The 22,369-nt window shown below is 39.5% G+C and overlaps 1 protein-coding gene across 1 annotated transcript; it reads left to right on the top strand.

Annotated features, from left to right (window-relative positions):
* Window positions 1-608: 608 nt before the first annotated feature.
* LOC138868800 (uncharacterized) lies at window positions 609-2,748 on the top strand. The gene is made up of 5 exons (XM_070146370.1): window positions 609-757; window positions 894-1,506; window positions 1,684-1,989; window positions 2,097-2,222; window positions 2,302-2,748. The coding sequence occupies exons 1-5, from the start codon at window positions 609-611 to the stop codon at window positions 2,746-2,748; spliced, it is 1,641 nt and encodes a 546-aa protein (XP_070002471.1).
* The last annotated feature ends 19,621 nt before the right edge of the window (window positions 2,749-22,369 follow it).

Below are 22,369 nucleotides of genomic sequence, written 5' to 3'. Positions count from 1 at the left end.
TTAGGGTTTAGTTTGATAAGTGCATTAGTTTTACTTTTACGATTGTGTTTTAATGTTTTTGAACGAGTGTTTGTGTTGTTGATAAAAATTCTATAAATTTTTCAGTTATTAGACGTCGAAATTTTTAAAATCTTTGAGAGTTAAATAGATGATACTATTAAAGTGTGAAGTTTATAATAGTTCAATGATACCTTACATAGGAGCCGAAGTTTTTTTTTCTTCATGTTTTGGCATTATTTTTGGATTTGAATTTTTGTATTCTTTTTTGTAAAAACCATAGCATGTTTTTTTGCAGAATGTTTTGTTTTGCAACTGGTGAACTTTAGCTTTAGGAGCAGAAGTTTTTGTTTTTGTAACTGGTGAACTTCAGTTCTAGAGCTGAAGTTTTTGTTTTGTAACTCTCTAGAGCTGAAGTTTTTGTTTTGTAACTGTCGAACTTCGGCTCTAGAGCTGAAGTTTTTATTTTGTAACTGTCGAACTTCAGCTCTAGAGCTGAAGTTTTTATTTTGTAACTATGGAACTTCAGCCTTCTTAGAGATTGAAGTTTTAACTGATCTTTTTGATAATGTCCTGATGTTATTTTTGTATATTTTACTTTTTTTGAACAGATGGCACCTAAAGATCCTAATGCAGCTAAAGTACGCAAAGCAGTTAATGCACCTAAAGCACCTAGACAACCTATATTACCCCCAAGTCCTTATGTCCCTGCTCCTCCACCTACAAGACCAGGGCAAAAATATTTTAAGTTTCGAGATTGGTATAACTATAAGGGTTACTGGAAGGGGAACCACGATTTGAAGAGTTTAATTGCAAATTTCTTGACTCCTACACAACGGATAAGCTTAATAATGGTACATTTCGATACATTATGGCTATAGAAAATTTCGATGCAGCATGAAGTTGGTTCATTGTCTGTGTCTTTCTCGAATATTCACCAATGATCGAGACTCCATTAGTTTCAAGATTTTTGGCTATGATGTTTCCTTCACCCTTGAAAACTTTCACATTATGTGGGGTTTGCGGATCACAGTACATAATGTTGAAAAACCAATTAATCGAGAGAGCAATATTCTGAAGCGTTATTTTGGTAAGTCCAAGGGTATGACTTTGAAAGATATTCGAGATTTTATGACTCGGAATGAAATTCCAAAGAATGTTGTGAATCACCGTCACGTATGCGAGAGTGATGATGATGTTGTGAAGCTTATGAAAATTCTTGTTGTAGAGTCTATTTTGTTTGGAAAAAAGTTTGAGTCATCTGTGATGGAGGAGTATGCATCTATTGTTGAAGATGATAAGGTTTGTGCTGAATATCCTTGGGGTAATGTAGCTTATGAGAAGCTCATTTACTCACTGAATCATGCATTGGACAAGCAGAACAAAGTACGTTCAACTGAGTATAAAGTTGGTGGATTTCCATATCCGTTATGTGCTTGGTTCTTTGAGTACTTCCCATATATTCGGGAGAAGTATATAAGAGAGGATGAGTACCTTGATACCCCTCAAGTTCCCAGGATGTTACGTATGTATGTGTGAGAGACCCTAAATATCCCGAACTTTTTGATTTCTTCAGTAGTCATGAAATAAGTTACTTTTTTTGTCTTTGTGTTTATATGTTGACGTATTAGTTTTTCCCCTCATAATATACTTTTTTGTATTTAACCAAATTATCGCAACTTTAAGGTATTGGATATAATTCCTACAGAAGAAGAATTGAATTCAATGCCTTTAACTGGACAATTACCGCGCAGCCGGATTCGTTCAAAGGTAGTTAATGCAGTTCCTTCAACTGGTGAATCACCACGTAGTCTGAGTCGATCAAAAGAAGCGAATCGAACTCCTGTTATTGGCCAATCACCATGTAGTCGGAGTCAATCAAAAGAAGCGAATCAAACTCCTTTTATTGGCGAATCATCTCGTGCCCAGAGTTGTTCTAACCGTTCTACAACTGAGTTTGATGACAATGAATTACTCGACACAATATGTTTTGTAAGTTTTGATCTGAAGTTTTTTGGTTTTGTTGTTGTAAAAGTACAACATGTTTTTAAGCTGAAGTTTTCTTCTATATCTGAATTTTTATTATGTGTCTATAGTAGAGGGTAACGATGGAGGTTCAAAGGCATGCAGAAAAAGAAAGAAGCACGATCGTCAAAGAAGTTTTCGATAAATTTCAAAAGGATAAGCGATCTGCTATTGTGGATGCGGTTTTTGTAAAAGTGAAGGTAAGCTAATTTGTAGAGAAATCTTTTTATTTTTGCTAATGTTATTCAGATTAATCATTGTTAGTAATTATTTTTCTAGGAATATTTCGATATGAAGTTTGAACAGTTGTTTAAGATTGTCAACAAATCAAATGGAATAGACGATGTCAATTTTGATATGAGTAACCATCGAGAATATGATAAGATGAACGAGTGTTACGAACATCTATTGGATATTAATGTTGTTGATGATGTGTCGCATAAAGTCGTAGATGCAAATGCTACACGTGAGGAAGTGGCTTTTGAAGGCGACCAACATGTTCAAGAACAAGTTGAAGAGGAACGTTCCAGTGCTGATAGATTGAGCAGAGATGGAAATGAAGAAGAAAAGTTATCAATTGAGAATGTTGGAAGCAAGCATGGTGCAGATAATCAAGTTGTTTATTCTGAAGAACATGTTGCTCATGATGTATCGCATAAAGTCGCAGATGATAATGCTACATGTAAGGAAGCGGCCGTTGAAGGCAATGAACATGTTCAACAATAAGGTGGAGAGGAACAATCTAGTGTTATAGATTGAGTAAAGATGGATATGATGCAGAGTTAACAACTGAGAAAGGTGCAGATGATCAAGTTGTTGGTACTAAAACATGCACCGAGTTGTGCTTTGGAAAGTGATATTTGTGACGAGCCAGCCAGTTATCTCATGAGTTACCGCTCCGTTTTCCCCATTTCTGCTTCTTTATGATTCGTTATCCATGTTTTGTGGTATCGGGTTGGTCGGATTGAATCTGAAATGATTTTGGTAAGGTTTGAGACACTTAGTCTCTTTTAAGGAAGTTTGAGTTGGAAAAGTCAACCGGATATTGACTTGTGTGTTAGAGGGCTCGGATGCGAGTTCCGATGGTTCGGTTAGCTTTGGGAGGTGATTCAAGACTTAGGAGTGTGATTGGAATGGGTTTTGGAGGTATGGAGTAGTTTTAGGCTTGAATTGGCGAAACTGATATTTTGGCGATTTTTAGTTGATAGGCGAGATTTTGATATCGGGGTTAGAATGAAAATTCCTAGAGTTGCAGTAGCTCCATCGTGTCATTTGGGATGTGTGTACAAATTTTCAGGTCATTCAGACGTGGATTGGTTGGGTTTTTGATCAAAAGCGGAATTCAAAAGATTTTAGAAACTTAGGCTTGAATCCGAGGTGTTTTAGTTGATTTGATGTTGTTTGAAGTGTTTTGATGATTGGAACAAGTTCATATAAGGTATTGGATTATGTTTGTGCTTTTGGTTTAGGTCCCGGGGGCCTCGGGGTGATTTCGGATGGTTAACGAAGAGGTTGGAATTTTGTTGCAGTAGTTGATATTGTTGCTTCTGGTATTTTTGCTCCTGCGGATTGGGGACTGTAGGTACGGCGCCGCATATGCGATGGAATGGCTGCAAATGTGTATTTGAAAGGAAGAGTCAGGAACCGCAGATGCGGTAGGTGGACCGCACATGCGGAGTCGCAGATGCGAAGAGTGGGCCGCAGATGCGGTGTTTGGTCCATTAAGTGATTCCGCAGAAGCGGAGGGTGGACCGCAAATGCGGTACTGCATAAGCGGGTTTTGGACCGCAGATGCGGGTATCCCTAGCAGAATGTATTTAAGCTTTCCTTCGTGATTTCTGAAGGTTTTCACCATTTTGACTTCGACTTGAGAGCTTTTGGACGATTTGGAAGGGAGATTTCAAGGGAACTTTGCTAAGGTAAGGATTTTGGACCTAAAACACATTTCTATGGTAGTATGTCATGGATTAAGGCTGTAATTAAAGAAATTAAAGGGCTAAAAATGGATGATTAGGGTTTGAGTTTTAGAGGCATTTAAAAGAGAATTTGAGGGGTCATTTGGACTCTGATTTTAGTGTTCTTGATATGCATAGACTCGTGGGGAGATGAGAAATCTATTGATGTAAAAATTTCTAACTTTCAAGACTTGGGTCCGGGGGTCGGGTTTTAGTAATTTCGGGATTTGTGCCCTTTATTGATTGTTTTCGCTTGGGCTTTGTTCCCTTAGCATACTTTGACATCCTCGTTCTGATTTTGGATAGATTCGACGCACGTGGAGGCCGATTCGTGGGGCAACGGCGTCGCGAGCTAGAGATTTAGCCGGTTCGACGTGAGTAATGATTGTAAATGATGTTCTGAGGGTTTGAAATCCCGAATTACACATTGTGGTGCTATGTTGAGGTGAGACACATGCTTGACGACAAGCGTGAGGTCGTGTACTGTTGGGGATTGTGGCTTGGTTCATCCTCGTTGATGATTTTCCCACGTATTTGACTGAAATCTATTTTCTTTTATCATTATTTGGGCTGAATGACATAATTGGGCTTCGTGCCAATTATTTGAACCTTTCGGGGATTTACATTGCTATTTCCTCACTATTTTGATTTTATACTCGAACCCAGTCATGTTATTTTCCACTGTTTTCATACTCGGCCATGTTTACTCAGTTTTAAGACTTAAAATGATATTTCAAATGATGTTTGGGCTAAGAAACACTATTTTACTATTGCCCGAAGGGCTTGTGAGTATTTTTGACTAAGTAAGGCCGAGGGCCTAAGTTGTGAGGAAACACTGATACTAATTTGAGGCTGATGGCCTGAGATACATACATATATATATACATACATATATATATACATATATATATATATATATATATATATATATATATGCCACGAGGTGGTTTGATTGATATGAGGCCGAGGGCCTAGTTTTGATGCCACGAGATGGCTTGTTATTGTAATTGCGCCGTAAGGGGCCCCTGTAAGAGTCTGCACACCCCCAGTGAGCGCAGGTACCCATTATGATGTGAGATTGAGCCCGATGGGATGTTATTGTTCTGAGATTTGCCTGAGGGGCGGATGTAGTGATACTGTGCCCGAGAGGCAAACTTCTATTTATTTGCTTTACATTAATTACTTGCCAATTACTTGTTTACTTGTTGAAAGAGGATTTTTCTTGATTTTTCACTGGTTTACTGCTTTTAAATGATTTTACTGCTTCATTATAGAATACCTTGTGCCATACATGTTTTATTACTTTCAGTCGTTATTTACATTTTTTATTCACTGAGTTGGAGTACTCACTTTACTCCCTATACCCCTGTGTGCAGATTCAGGCGTAGCTGGTACCGCTCCCGAGTGCTGATTCATCACAGCTTCAGGCAGATCTTCGAGGAGTCTTTAGGTAGCTATTGGCGTTCGCAGCTTGGAGCTCCTCAATATATATTTCCTTTATGTTCTTAGTTCAGTATTTAAAACTCTGTAGTTACATTTGAGGATTTCGTATTGTTAGATTATCGTGACTTGCGACACCCCGGTTAGGGCTCTGTCGGGTTGTATTTTCGCTACTTCTTATCGTTAAATCATTTTTTAGACTACCTTTATATTGTTTAACTGCTTTAACAAATGAATTGGGTTTAGTTGACTGGCCTTGTCTTCATGAGAGGTGCCATCATGACCGGGTTCGGGGTTAGGGTCATGACAAGTTGGTATTAGAGCCTAGGATACATAGGTCTCACGAGTCATGAGCAGGTTTAGTAGAGTCTCGCAGATCGGTACTAAGACGTCTATATTTATCCTCGAAAGGTTGCAGAACCTTTAGGAAAAACTTCATATTCTTGAAATTCTTGTTGTGCGAACTTGTTGATCCGAGTATTAAACCTCCGTTATTCTATTCTCTCACAGATGGTGAGGACACGCACTACCGGACAGGGTGGATGAGCACCAGTGCCACCAGTTGTGGCCACTAGAGGCTGAGGATGCAACTGTGGTCGTGGTAGAGGTAGAGCAACGAGGGCAGCACCTGTAGATTCACTAGCTGCCCTAGTTCAGGACCGGGTCCCAACTATGGACGCTTCAGCAGCACCAGTACAGGCACCAGCCATGCCCATCATGATTCCGGGTCTTCAGGAGGCCTTGGCACATATCTTATCAAATTGCACTGGCCTAGCCCAAACGGTTTCAGCCACTACAGTTGCAACTACTTTACAGGCCGGGGGAGGTAATCAGACTCCTGCTGCTCGCACACTTGAGCAGGTCGTGCAGGGACTTCAAACGTCGGGGGCGCATCCAGCCCAGCCGGTTGCATCTGCTCAGGACTCTATGGTTCCTGTCATGCCGGAGGATGAGCAGCGTAGGTTGGAGAGATTTGGTATATTGTAGCCTCTGACCTTCAGTGGCGCAGAGGGAAAGGATGACCAAGGCTTTTTGGATAAGTTTTAGAGGATGCTTCGTACTGCAGGTATTCTGGAGACCAGCGGGGTTGCGTTTACAACCTATCAGTTTTCAAGAGCTGCTTTCACTTGGTGGGAGGATTTTGAGAGCCGTAGGCCTATTGGTGCAACACCCCTTTCTTGGCAGCATTTCTCCGTTCTCTTCATGGAGAAGTATGTGCCGTAGTCCCGCAGAGAGGAGCTGCGCAGGCAGTTTGAGTGGTTGCGACAAAGGTAGATGACCGTTGTCGTAGTATGAGTTGAGGTTTTTTGAGTTGTCTCGTCATGCTATCTTGTTGGTTCCGACAGATCGAGAGAGGATCACGAGGTTTGTTGATGGTCTTACTTATCAGCTCCATATTCTCATGACTATGGAGAGAGTATCTGGTGCCACGTTCGAGGAGGTTGTTGATATCGCCCGTGAGAATGAGTCTGTTCACCGTCAGGAGCGAGAGGAGAGGGAGGCCAAGAGGCCTCGAGGATCTGGAAACTATAGTGGTACTCCTTCGAGGGGTCAGTTTTAGCATGACAGAGGGTGTTCATTAAGGTCTGCTCATCCAGCTCGCCCAGGTCAGCACGACAGAGGGCGTTCATTCAGTTCTGCTCAGCCAGCTCGCCCAGGTTATCGTGCGGCATCTTAGGGTCATGGTTATCACAGATCTCAATAGAGCCAGTCATCACTCAGCACCCTTGCAGCTCAGAGTTCGACCCGTGTTCCATCAGCTCAGGGCTCTTCTATGTTGAGTGCATCTGCTAGTCACTCCGGTGCGAGGGGTTCCCTTCAGTCCCCTGCAACAGCACCTTGGAGTTGTTATGAGTGTGGTGAGATGGGCCACATGTGGAGGTAATGTCCTCGTCGTATTGCTAGTTCGTCCTAGTAGAGGGGTCAGTCATCGGCTTTAGCGCCAGTTTCTTCACCCCCACCCGCTCAGCCATTTAGGGGTGGAGGTCAGTCATCCAGCGGTCGCCTTAGAGGGGGAGGTCGATCAGGGGGCGGTCAGGCCCGTTTCTATGCACTCCCAGGCAGACCCGATGCTATCGCTTTAGATGTTGTTATTACAGGCTTTGCTTCAGTCTGCCACAGAGAAGCCTCTGTATTATTTAATCCCGGTTCCACCTTTTCTTATGTGTCATCATACTTTGCTTGTTATTTCGGTACGCCCCGTAAGTTTCTTTATTTACCTGTTCATGTATCTACCCCGGTGGGCGATACTGTTGTTGTAGACCATGTGTACCGGTCGTGTGTGGTGAATATTGGGCATGGATTGGTTATCTTCGTGTCATTCTATTCTAGACTGTCACATTAAGACAGTCATATTGGCTATGCCGGTTGTGCCACGGATCGAGTGGAGAGGTGTGACTAATTATGTCCCTAGTAGAGTGATCTCTTTCTTAAAGGCCCAGCGTATGGTTGGGAAGGGTTGTCTTTCTTATCTATCGTTTGTGAGGGATGTCGGAGCTGAGACACCCAGTATTGATTTTGTTCTAGTTGTTAAGGATTTTCTCGATGTATTTCCTGCAGACCTGTCGAGCATGCCACCATACAGGGATATTGATTTTGGTATTGACCTGGTGCTGGGCACTTCACCCATTTTTATTATGCCGTATCATATGGCACTAGTGGAGTTGAAGGAGTTAAATGGACAGCTTCAGAAACTCCTAGATAAGGGGTTCATTCGGCCTAGTGTGTCACTTTGGGGCGTGCCGGTTCTGTTCATGAAGAAGAAGGATGACACAATGAGAATGTGCATCGATTATAGGCAATTGAATAAGGTAACAATTAAGAACAAGTATCCTTTTCCTCGCATTGATGATTTATTCGACCAGCTTCACGGAGCGAGGGTGTTCTCCAAGATTAATCTCCGTTCGGGTTATTACCAGTTGAAGATCAGGGATTCAGATATTCTTAAGACAACTTTCAGGACTCGATATGGTCATTATGAGTTCTTGGTGATGTCTTTGGGCTGACCAATGCCCTATCAGCGTTCATGCATTTGATGAACAACGTGTTCCAACCTTATCTCGATTCGTTTGTCATAGTCTTCATTGATGATATTCTTGTGTATTCGCGTAGTCAGGAGGAACACGCATAGCATTTGAGAGTTGTGTTGCAGAGATTGAGGGAGGAGAAGCTTTATGCAAAATTCTCCAAGTGTGAGTTTTGGCTCAGTTCAGTGGCTTTCTTGGGGCGCGTGGTATCTAGCGAGGGTATTCAAGTTGATCCGAAGAAGATAGAGGCGATTTAGAGTTGGCCTAGACCATCCTCAGTCATAGAGATTCACAACTTTCTTTGTTTGGCAGGTTATTATCACCGGTTTGTTTAGGGATTCTCATATATCGCATCGCCCTTGACCAAGTTGACTCAGAAGGGTGCTTCGTTTGTATGGTCGGACGAGTGTGAGGAGAGCTTTAAAAATCTCAAGACAGCTTTGACCACAGCTCTAGTGTTGGTCTTGCCATCAGCTTCAGGTTCATATACCGTGGATTGTGATGCTTCGAGAGTTAGGATTGGTTGTGTGTTGATGCAAGAGGGTAGAGTTATTGCTTATGCTTCTCGTCAGTTGAAGCCCCATGAGAAGAACTACACCATTCATGATTTGGAGTTGGCTGCCATATTGCACGCATTGAAGATTTGGAGGCATTACTTGTATAGCGTATCTTGTGAGGTGTTCACTAATCATCGCAGTCTTCAGCATTTGTTCAAGCAAAAGTATCTTAATTTGAGGCAGCGGAGATGGTTGGAGTTGCTTAAGGATTATGATATCCCTATGTTGTACCATCCGGAAAGGCCAATGTGGTGGTTGATGCTTTGAGCCAAAAAGCAGTGAGTATGGGGAGTTTGGCATATATTTCAGTTGGGGAGAGACCTCTTGTAGTTGATGTTCAGGCCTTGGTCAATCGGTTCGTGAGATTGGATATTTCGGAGCCCAGTCGGGTATTGGCTTGTGTAGTTTCTTGGTCTTCCTTATATGAGCGCATCAAAGAGCGCCAGTTTCGCATTTGCTTTTCCTTAGGGAAAGAGTTCAGCGTGATGATGCTAGAGATTTGACCATTGGTGATGGTGGGGTGTTGAAGATGCAGGGCCGGATTTGTGTGCCTAATGTGGATGGGCTTGGGGAGTTGATTCTGGAAGAGGCTCATAGCTCACGGTATTCCATTCATCCGGGTGCCGCGAAGAAGTATCAGGATTTGAGGCAGCACTATTGGTGAAGAAGAATGAAGAAATATATTGTGGGATTTGTAGCTCGGTGTCTCAATTGTCAGCAGGTGAAATATGAGTATCATAGATCGGTGGTTTACTTCAGCATATGGATATTCCTAAGTGGAAGTGGGAGAGGATCACTATGGACTTTGTTGTTGGACTTTCATGGACTTTGAAGAAGTTCGATGCTATTTGGGTAATTGTGGATCGGCTGACCAAGTCCATGCACTTCATTCCTGTGTGTACTACCTATTCTTTAGAGCGGTTGGCAGGGATATATATATATATATATCCGAGAGGTTTTTTGCTTGCATGCTGTTCCGATTTCCATCATTTCGGATAGAGGTACTCAGTTTACTTCGCAATGTTGGAGGGCCGTGCAGAGAGAGTTGGGTACTCAGGTGGAGTTGAGCATAACTTTTCATCCTCAGACGGACGGGCAATCCGAGCGCACTATTCAGATATTGGAGGACATGTTGCGTGCTTATGTCATTGACTTTGGAGGGTCATGGGATGAGTTTGTACCGCTTGCAGAGTTTGCTTATAACTACAACTACCAGTCGAGTATTCAGATGGTTCCATATGAGGCTTTATATGGGAGGTGGTGTAGATCTCCAGTTGGTTGGTTCGTGCCCGGTGAGGCTAGGCTGTTGAAGACTGATTTGGTGCATGGTGCTTTGGAGAAGGTGAAGGTGATTTAGTAGAGGCTTCGTACAACGCAGTCGAGGCAAAAGAGTTATGCTGATAGGAAGGTTCAATATGTGTCCTACATGGTTGGCGAGAAGGTTCTACTGAAGGTTTCACCCATGAAGGGTGTTATGAGATTTGGGAAGAAAGGGAAATTGAGTCTGCGGTTCATTGGACCTTATGATGTGGAGCTAGTAGCTATTTTGGGTCGTCGGGTCCGAAAGTTGAGGTCAAAGGATATAGCTTAAGTGAAAGTGCAGTGGAGAGGTCAGCCCGTGGAGGAGGCTACCTTGGTGACCGAGCGGGAGATTCGGAGCAGATATCCTCACCTGTTTGAGGCTTTAGGTATATTTTTTGATTCGTTCGCGGATGAACATTTGTTTAAGTTAGGGATGATGTGACGACCCGGCAAGTCGTCTCATGAGTTACCGCTTCGTTTTCCCTATTTCTACTTCTTTATGCTTCGTTATCCGTGTTTTGTGGTAACGGGTTGGTCGGATCGAATCCGGAATGATTTTGGTAAGGTTTGAGGCACTTAGTCTCTTTTAAGGAAGTTTGAGTTGGAAAAGTCAACTGATGTTGACTTGTGTGTTAGAGGGTTCGGATGCGAGTTCCGATGGTTCGGTTAGATTCGGGAGGTGATTTATGACTTAAAAGTGTGATCGGAATGGGTTTTGGAAGTTTGGAGTAGTTTTAGGCTTGAATTGGCGAAGTTGATATTTTGGCGATTTCTGGTTGATAGGCAAGATTTTGATATAGGAGTCGGAATAGAATTCCGAGAGTTGTAATAGCTCCATCGTGTCATTTGGGATGTGTGTACAAATTTTCAGGTCATTCGGACGTGGTATGGTTGGGTTTTTGATCAAAAGCGGAATTCGGAAGATTTTAGAAACTTAGGCTTGAATCCGAGGTGTTTTAGTTAATTTGATGTTGTTTGAAGTGTTTTGATGATTGGAACAAGTTTGTATAAGGTATTGTGTTATGTTTGTGCTTTTGATTGAGGTCCCGGGAGCCTCAGGGTGATTTCGGATGGTTAACGGAGAGGTTGGAATTTTGTTGCAGCGGCTGATATTGCTGCTTCTGGTATTTTCGCACCTGCGGATTGGGGACCGCAGGTGTGGCACCGCATATGCGATGGAATGGCCGCAAATGCAGATTTGAGAGGAAGAGGTAGGAACCACAGATGCGGTAGGTGGACCGCACCTGTGGAGTTGCAAATACAGAGAGTGGGCCGTAGATGCGGTGTTTGGTCCGTTAAGTGATTCCGCAGAAGCGGAGGGTGGACCGCAAATGCGGCACCGCATAAGCGGGTTTTGGACCGCAGATGCGGGTATCCCTGGGCAGAATGTATATAAGTTTTCCTTCGTGATTTTTGAAAGTTTCCACCATTTTTGACTTCGACTTGAGAGCTTTTAGACAATTTGGAAGGGAGATTTCAAGGGAACTTCACTGATGTAAGGATTTTGGACCTAAAACACATTTATATGGTAGTATTTTATGGATTAAGGTTGTAATTAAAGGAATTAAAGGGCTATAAATGGAGGATTAGGGTTTGAGTTTAAGAGGCCTTTAAAGGAGGATTTGAGGGGCCATTTTGGACTCCAATTTTAGTGTTCTTGATATGCATAGACTCGTGGAGAGATGAGGAATCTATTGATGTAAAAATTTCTGACTTTCGAGACGTGAGCCCGGGGGTCGGGTTTTGGCAATTTCGGTATTTGTGCCCTTTATTGATTGTTTTCACTTGGGCTTTGTTCCCTTAGCATACTTTGACATCTTCGTTTTGATTTTGGATAGATTCGACGCACGTGGAGGCCGATTCGAGGGGCAAAGGCGTCGCGAGCTAGAGATTTAGCCGGTTCGAGGTGAGTAATAATTGTAAATGATATTCTGAGGGTTTGAAACCCCAGATTGCACATCGTAGTGCTATGTTGAGGTGAGACACACGCTTGACGACGAGCGTGGGGTCGTGTACTATTGGGGATAATTTTACCGCGTATTTGAATGAAAACAATTCGTTATCATCGTTATTTAGGCTGAATGCCATATTTCGGCTTCGTGCCAACTATTTGAACCCTTCGGGGATTTTCATTGCTTTTTCCTCACTATTTTTGACTTTATACTCAAACCCAGTCATGTTATTTTTCACTGTTTTCATACTTAGCCATGCTTACTCAGTTTTAAGACATAAATGATATTTTAAATGATGTTTGGGCTGAAAAACACTGTTTTACTATTGCCCGATGGGCTTGTGAGTATTTTTGACTGCGTAAGGCCGAGGGCCTAAGTTGTGAGGAAACACTGATAATTATTTGAGGCTGAGGGCCTGCGATATATATATACCATGAGGTGGTTTGATTGATATGAGGCCTAGGGCCTAGTTTTGATGCCACGAGATGGCTTGTTATTGTGCTTGCGCCGTAAGGGGCCCCTCTAGGAGTCTGCATACCCCCAGTGAGTGCGAGTACGCATTGTGATGTGAGATTGAGTCCGAGGGGATGTTATTGTTCTGAGATGTTGCTCGAGGGGCGGATGTGGTGATACTGTGCCCGAGAGGCGAACTTCTATTTGTTTGCTTTACATTAATTACCTGCCAATTACTTGTTTACTTGTTGAAAGAGGATTTTTCTTGATTTTTCACTAGTTTACTGGCCCAATCGCTATATCAAGCCACCTAGTGGTAGCATCTCTCGGCACTCGGCCTCATATCACTCGGCACTCGGCCTCACATCACTCAAGCCACCTCGTGGCATATAAAAGTATTTTAGGCCCTAGGCCTCATATCGCTCAACATATCCTCACATATGGCCCTCGGCCTCACTCAGTCCGAAAATCATCACAAGCCCCTTGGGCATTAGTAAAACAGTAGTTCTCAGCCCAAAACATCTTTTAGAAATATCATTTAAGTTTCAAATATGAGTAAAAGTGGTTGAGTTTGTAAAATAGTAAATATCAACAGGACTGAGTTCAAGTGATAAATCAATACAGTGAGGAAATAGTGATAGAAATCCCCGGAGGGTTCAAATAGTTGGCAAAAAGCCCAAATATTGCAATCAGCTCAAATCATGATGATAACAAATAAGTTTCAATCAAATACGCGGTAAAATCATCAATCTGGACGGACCAAGTCACAATCCCCAATAGTAAACGACTCCACGCTCATCATCAAGCGCGTGTCTCACCTCAATATAGCACTACGATGTGCAATCCAGGGTTTCAAACCCTCAGAGCATCATTTACAATCATTACTCACCTCGAACCGACGAAATTCTCTAGCTCGCGATGCCTTTGCCCCTCAAATTGGCCTCCACGCGCGTCGAATCTATCCAAAATCAGAACGAATACATCACAATATGCTAAGGGAACAAAGCCCAAGCGAAAACAATCAAAAAATATCAAAAATTTATTGTTTCATTGTAGAATGCCTTGTGCCCTACGTGTTTTCTTACTTTCAGTCGTTATTTACATTTGTTACTCACTGAGTTGGAGTACTCACTTTACTTCCTGCACCCATGTGTGCAGATTCAGGCGTAGCTGGTTCCGCTCCCGAGTGCTAATTCATCCTAGCTTCAGGCGGACCTTCGAGGAGTCTTTAGGTAACTGTTGGCGTTCGCAGCCTGGAGCTCCTCCCTATCTATTTTCTTTATGTTCTTAGTTCAGTATTTAAAACTCTGTAGTTACATTTGAGGATTTCGTATTTTTAGATGCTCGTGACTTGTGACACCCGGGTTAGGGCTGTGTCGGGTTGTATTTCCGCTACTTCTTATCACTAAATCATGTTTTATACTGCCTTTATGTTGTTTAACTGATTTAACAAGTGAATTGGGTTTAGTTGGTTGGCCTTGTCTTCACGAAAGGCGCCATCACAACTGGGTTCGGGGTTACGGTCGTGACAATATTGCAAAAGGCAATTTGTTTGGCGATGGATATCAAGCACCTGTTGGTACTTTAGAACTGAAAGCGAGTGATGTGTAACTAGGGATATCAAGCACCTGTTTTCACTTTTTTTGAACAGATGGCACCTAAATATCCTAATGCAACTAAAGTATGCAAAACAGCTAATGCACCTAAAGAACCTAGACAACCTATAATACCCCAGGTCCTTATGTCCCTGCTCCTCCACCTACTAGACCAGGGCAAAGATATTTTGAGTTTCGAGACTGGTTTAACTGTAAGGGTTACTAGAAGGTGAACCACGATTTCAAGAGTTTAATTGCAAATTTCGTGACTCCTACACAACGGGATAAGCTTAATAATGGTACATTTCGATACATTATGGCTATGGAGAATTTCAAATGCAGCATGAAGTTGGTTCATTGTCTGTGTCTTTATCGAATATTCACCAATGATCAAGACTCCATTAGTTTCAAGATTTTTGGCCATGATGTTTCCTTCAAACTTGAAGACTTTCACATTATGTGCGATTTGCGGATAACAACACATAATGTTGAAAAACCAATTAATCAATAGAGCAATATCCTGAAGCGCTATTTTGATAAGTCCAAGGGTGTGACTTTGAAGGATATTCGAGATTTTATGACTCGGAATGAAATTCCAAAGAATGTTATGAATCACCATCACGTATGAGAGAGTGATGATGATGCTATGAAGCTTATGGAAATTCTTGTTGTAGAGTCTATTTTGTTTGGGAAAAAGACTGAGTCATCTGTAATTGAGGAGTATGTATCTATTGTTGAAGATGATAAGGTTTGTGCTGAATATCCTTGGGGTAATGTGGCTTATGAGAAGCTCATTTACTCACTGAAATATGCATTGGACATGCAGAACAAAGTACGTTCAACTGAGTATAAAGTTGGTGGATTTCCATATCCGTTATGTGCTTGGTTCATTGAGTGCTTCCCAGATATTCGGGAGAAGTATATAAGAGAGGATGCGTACCTTGATACCCCTCAGGTTCCTAGGATGTTACGTATGTATGTGTGGGAGCGCCTAAATATCCTGAACTTTTTTATTTCTTCAGTAGTCATGAAGTAAGTTACTTTTGTTTGTCTTTGTGTTTATTTGTTGACGTATTAGTTTTTCCCCCTCATAATATACTTTTTTGTATTAAACCGAATTATCTCAACTTTAGGGTATTGGATATAATTTCTACAGAAGAGGAATTGAATTCAATGCCTTTAATTGGACAATTACCATGCAACCGGATTCGTTCAAATGTAGTTAATACGGTTCCTTCAACTAGTGAATCACCACGTAGTCTGAGTCGATCAAAATAAACGAATCAAACTCCTATTATTGTCCAATCACCACATAGTTGGAGTCAATCAAAAGAAGCAAATCGAACTCCTTTTATTGGCGAATCGTCTCGTGCCCAGCGATGTTCTAACCGTTCTACAATTGAGTTTGATGACAATGAATAACTCGACACAATATGTTCTTTAAGTTTTGATCTGAACTTTTTTGGTTTTGTTTTTGTAAAAGTACAACATGTTTTTGAGCTGATGTTTTCTTCTATATCTAAATTTTTGTTGTGTGTCTATACTAGAGGGTAACGATTAAGGTTCAAAGGCATGCAGAAAAAGAAAGAAGCACAATCGTGAAAGAAGTTTTCAATAAGCTTCAAAAGGATAGCCGATCTGCTATTGTGGATGCAGTTTTTGTAAATGTGAAAGTAAGCTAATTAATAGAGAAGTCTTTTTATTTCTGCTAATGTTATTCAGATTAATCATTGTTAGTAATTGATTTTCTAGGAATATTTTGATGAGAAGTTTGAACAGTTGTTTAAGATTGTGAACAAATCAAATGGAATGGACGATGTCAATTTTGATTTGAGTAACCATCGAGAATATGATAGGATGAACGACTGTTACGAATATCTATTGGATATTATTGTTGTTGATGATGCATCGCATAAAGTCGCAGATGTAAATGCTACACGTGAGAAAGCGGCTTTTGAAGGCGATCAACATGTTCAAGAACAAGGTTAAGAGGAACGTTCCAATGCTGATAGATTGAGCAGAGATGGAAATGATGAAGAACAGTTATCAATTGAGAATGTTGGAAGCAAGCAAGGTGCAGACAATCAAGTTGTTTATACTGAAGAACATGCTGCTCATGATGCATCACATAATGTCGCAGATGATAATGCTACATGTAAGGAAGCGGCTGTTGAAGGCGATGAACATGTTCAACAACAAGGTATAGAGGAATAATCTAGTGTCTATAGACTGAGTAAAGATGGAAATGATGCAGAGTTAGGAACTGAGAAAGGTGCAGATGATCAAGTTATGCTGAAAAACATGCACCGAGTTGTGCTTTGGAAAGTGATATTGCAAAAGGCAATTTGTGTGGTGATGGATATGAAGCACCTATTGGTACTATAGAACTAAAAGCGAGTGATGTGTCTAGCACTATTGGGAAAGACAATCGGTTTGCAGAAGTACTAGCTATTGGCAATGAAGTTATAGGTGGTGATACACATGAAATTGTCACTACATGTATAAAGTGTGAAGTTTATAATAGTTCAATGATACCTTAGATAGAAGCTGGATTTTTGTTTCATGTGTTTATGTTTTTTTGTTATATTTTTTATGAACTTCAGCATTATTTTTGGATTTGAATTTGTGTTTTGTTTTTTGTAAAAAACTACAGCATGTTTTTTGCTGAATCGTTTTGTTTTGTAACTAGGGAACTTCAGCTCTAGAGCTGAAGTTTTTGTTTTTGGAACTGGCGAACTTCAGCTCTAGAGCTAAATTTTTTAATTTGTAACTATCGAACTTCAGCTCTAGAACTGAATTTTTTGTTTTGTAACTGTCAGACTTCAGCTCTAGAGCTGATGTTTTTGTTTGTGAGTGGCGAACTTCAGCCTTCTTAGAGTTGAAGTTTTAACTAATTTTTTTGATAATATCCTGTAGTGAAATTTTCACTATAGGTATAAATTTTTTCTATGTTATATATATAGAAAAACTAGTTGATCTATTCCCCCTATTTATGAATATGCAGTGGAAGTTGAAACTAGATGTGCTTCAATTGACAGAACTCAAAAACTCTCTGATGATGCTGAATTGAATGAAGGTAGAGTTGAGAAAAACCTTATAGAGAATACTCCAATACTCCTTGACGTTGGTGCACAATTGAATGAAGCTGGAACTGCTGATATCGACAAAGGCGTGCAGCCTGGGGAAACCACAACGGAACACAAACATCAACATATTTTATAGATTATGAATTTATTACATTTGATCAAAGTATATTTTTTACAATTTGAAATTTTACATACTTTATTTTCTTTGTTATGTTTTTGAATGATTTTTCAGAAAGACTCGAGGCAGCTCAAAAAGAATTTGGTGAGCTTATGCAGCTACATCAAAAAGGAGAAATACATTTATTCACACATGTTGGCTCACAGACAAGTGTTAAGTGTGTTGGTATTATTTTATAAAATTTAGTCATTATTATTTATTTTTGTTTTTTGAAAGAAGATACAAGCATAACTGGAGGTAAAGGAAGTGGATCTGTTGGAATGCAAATACCATCTATGTCTCAACACTTATACCATGCAATTTTCTACAATTCGATTACAAGCTGTTTTTTGCCTAATGTGTTTTTGTATCAGTTTTATTTATTTTTATATTTTCCTTGCTTTTCATATCTCATTTGATGCATCGTAACTTCTTCCAAATCTTAAGAGAAGGAAGATTTCCAGTTCTCCTATGTGTGACACCAGTGATATCCCCAGCTTCAATTTATGTTCATTTTCACTTGGTAGTACACAAGGGACTGATTCATAATGTAATTCTGCTGTTGTTGTTGTTTGTGAAGAGAGACAAGAACGTCGTGAACAACAGAGAGTTGGTCAAGTATCTACCACAATGGTTGTGGTTTTTCCCCCTGCTCTTGAACAACAATAGTTAGTTGTGACAGAACAGCAGGAAGAGCAAGCAAAAGGAAAACCAGATAAAAAAGGGAAATGGATTTGTATGGAGAATATTTGGTTAAGATCTCCTTGCGTTATTCCTAAACAAAAGCAAACGGGACAAGATTGGAAAGTAGGAAAGAATACACGAAGGTGTCCCTTCCATTATGTTAATCAAGACAGTGGATTGATGCAAAGATTTACAGAGTGGTAGGAGATGGATGCCAGTGAATATGATTCCAATCCATTCAGATTAGCTGGAGTTGATATTGCAAAATCATTCTTTACCGAGCTTATGGATCCTAACTGTAATCTTGCGGATGAAGTAAGTTATTAAGTTTGTTTTTTGAATTGGTTTTCAACTATATTTCTCAAAACTTCAGCTTATTTTTTATAGTATTGTTTTTGTACTGTAATTTGGAAAACTTCATCTTTATTCACAGTAAACTGCTAAAGTTTTTTTAGCTTATTTGCTAAATCTTCAGCCTAACTGTACTGAAGTTTTTGACATGCATTCTCTAGTTTTTTTCAAAACTTTTAAATCAAACATGCTGAAGTTTTATAGATTATTTTTTAATACTTCAAACTGAATATGCTTAAGTTTTTGTCATGTTGTTTGTAGTTTTGTAATGCGTTTTTTCTAAACATCATAGTTATGCGTGCCAAAGTTTTTATTTCACATGTTATCATTTGTTGTTGTTCATTTGAATCATATGGATGTGGGCATATATTACTTGCGCAAAAAATATTGCTATCACCTTCCAGGTTATCCAAAATCAAGATGTGCAATAACAGATTTAATTTTTTGATCAGTATATGACTAAGCTGGCTGATATTCATCCTTCAAAAGAACATATGGAGAAAATTTGAAAAAGGAAGGAAAAGAGAATGGAGTATCAAAAAAAGAGCAAATCAAAGAGAAAAAGGATATCCAAACAACAGGCTGAAGAAGAAGAAGAAGAAGAAGCGGTTATTAAGCCACTTATGGACTTTAGTTGGTTTGAGGAAGAATCAATGAATGAAAAGGTGGACAACTACGTAAAAGGCGTTGACCTTTCATGTGGTATCTCATGGGCATCTGCCAGAAAAGTATTCTTTCCATTTCGACTTAAACCAAGGACGGGCCAGATATCTAGGCACTACTTTTTTAGAATTCTGGACTTTAAAGATAAAACTATATATGTGTATGATTCCATGGGCAGTGTAATGATCGTGCGCTTGAACATGTAAAAAATTATTCCCGGTTGATCCCACAATATCTCAAATGCTTGGAATCCGGGGCACACAATAAATTTTATGGGAAAAGTCCTGTGGAAAATTTCTAAATAAGTGGATGGAGACACCGCTGCAGGATAACAAGTATGTGTTTCACATATGTTTTACCATGCATCATATGTTTCTTATTTTTGCCCTTGTGTTAACTATTCTTCAATTTCTTTTTCATATTCTTTTTGTAGTATTGATTGTGGTGTATTTGCTCTTAAGTTTATGGATATGCGGTTGAAGAAAGAAGATGTCATCAAGTTCGATCAAAGTCAGACATTGACATTCATGAGAGAATTGGCTGTCAATCTCTGGTCTCATGGAAAGTGGAAACAAGATAGCAGCTATGAAACTCCAGAAGAACAACAAGGACAAAATTATGGAGATTTCGAAGAGACTATGTGTGAATTTTTTGATTAGAGGATTGGGTGCACAAAATTTGGACTTTGTGAATATACATTAATTATTTTTTAGTTGATTTTTGTTCAGACAAATATGTTTGTGTCTTTTATCATGAATTTTAAGTACATTTTTGTTGAAAAAACTTAAGCATGAAGTAAATGACTTATGCTTTTTTAAGCTGAAGTTTTGATTAAAAGTCATAACAAAAGTGTCGATTGTAGGACAAAAACTTCAACTTTATCAAGTGCTGAAGTTTTTAGAAATACACTAAAAAACTTCAGCAGTTTGTGTTGAAGTTTTTTGAAAAAGCTATACGAAAAACACTATTGAATCTAGGACAAAAATTTTAGCTTATCAAATACTGATGTTTTTAGAAATGTGCTGAAGTTTTTTGAAAAAGCTTTACGACAAAACTATTGAATCCAGGACAAAAACTTCAGCTTATCAAGTGCTGAAGTTTTTAGAGATACATTAAAAAACTTCAGCACATTGGGCTGAAGTTTTTTGAAAAAGCTTTACGACAAAACTATTGAATCCATGACAAAAACTTCAGCGTAACAAGTGCTGAAGTTTTTAGAAATACACTAAAAAACTTCAACACATTGGGCTGAAGTTTTTTGAAAAAACTTTACGACAGAAACTTCAGCATGTTTTGGTATTTTTTTAACTTGATACTTATCTTTTTTGCATTTACTAGCTACTTTTTGTCATTTATCACTTATATCACCTACTTCATCTTTCATTTAAATTTCTCTGACCATATAATAAATGAAGTTTTTTTTTACTACAGAAAAATTGTGGCCTTATTTTTTACTATTTTTGTTATTACATTTACCCACTATTAGCATTTACCACTTATTTGTTTTACCACCTACTTATCTTGTTACATTCAATTTCTCTGGAACAAAAAATAGTTAACAATCTCTTCAGCATTTATAGATATTAAATTGATATCTTTTACAATTATAGATATTAAATTGATTAGGTACATTCTTTTGTTATATTAACAATCTCTTTACTTGAAAATTTCATAGTCATCCATAGACTTCCATCATATTTCTTTAAATTTAAATTCGAAGAAAAACAAGAAAATGTTGGCAAACACATGCTTATTGAGTGTAGAAGGGAGTTCATGGGAAGCAAAGATAATGAAGGAAAAGTCAAAATACTTCATATGTAAAGGAGGGTGGCTAGATAAAAACTTGAGCTCCAGGACAATTTGCTCTTTTTATTAGTTGATAAATCTAACTTTTAGGAAAAAGAGCAAATTTCCTGGAGCTCGAGTTTTTGATGTAGCCACTCTCCGTCACATATGAAGTATTTTGGACTTCTCCTTCATTATCTTTGCTTCCCATGAATTCCCAGCTGCACACCAATAAGCATGTCTTTGCCAATATTTTCTTGTTTTTTTCTTATAAAAGAAGATGGGAGTTGCTAAAAAAATCATTGTAGTAAACTTGGTCAGCATGTGTCTGACAGAAAACACTTTGGTGAAATTAATTTGGTGAAATGGAGCATGGCTGTCTTATAGCTCATAATGCTGCAGCGAATTTTGTCATGACCCTAAACCCAGACCCGGTCGTGATGGCGCCTCTCGTGAAGACAAGGCGATCCGACACTTCCCATTTCCAATTAATAACAATTAAGCAGTAAAAACAGTCTAAACATGAATAAATAAACCAAAGTATAAGTAAATAATAGTATAATATGCGGAATATAGCCCAAACACAGCCCGATACCGGGGTGTCACTATTCATGAGCATCTAAACAAAGCCGGAATACTCGGAAGACTACAAAGTTTAATACAAAAACTAAAGACATGAAGAAATAAGATAGGGAGGAGCTCCGGGCTGCGAACTCCAACAGCTACCTAAAGACTCCTCGGATCCGCGTCACTACAAGAAATTGGATAATTAGTGGCGGCATTTAGCAGCAACCCTATTAAGTTGCTACAAAATGTATATTATTAGTAACGACTTTAAAAGTCACCACAATTTGAATATATTTAGCAACGATTATTTATGGGTCGCCTCTAAAGTGGCTGAAATTTTCACTCCCGCTAAAAATAAAATTTTGGCTCCATATTTATTGTGGCGACTTTTGTGAAGTCGCCGCTAAATATGAATTGCAGCGACTGGGTCGCCCCTATTCCCTTTTAAAAAAACAAAAGAAAATACTCAATAGATGAAATACTAAAATCGGTCCAGAGACAGAAGTAGTGAAACTCTCATCTCGAACACATCGACTCGATGTGAAGAACATAGAAGCGCCCAAAATTGGTCCTCTATAGATAGAAATCCCAAATTGAAACCCAAAATCGGTCCTATCTAGATAGAAATCTTTCCAGATAATAGAAATCCCAAATCGAAATCCCTCAAAAATCTCACCCAAATCGAAATCCCTCAAATCAGAATGTGAATTCGATTGGGTGTTTATGATACTTGCCGGAAACATCATTTTGAAGCTAAATCTCAAGATTGGAAGC

The sequence above is a fragment of the Nicotiana sylvestris genome, chromosome 5 (genome assembly GCF_000393655.2).
Source record: "Nicotiana sylvestris chromosome 5, ASM39365v2, whole genome shotgun sequence".
NCBI lineage: Eukaryota > Viridiplantae > Streptophyta > Magnoliopsida > Solanales > Solanaceae > Nicotiana > Nicotiana sylvestris.
This window is presented reverse-complemented; position numbering and strand designations above follow the sequence as displayed.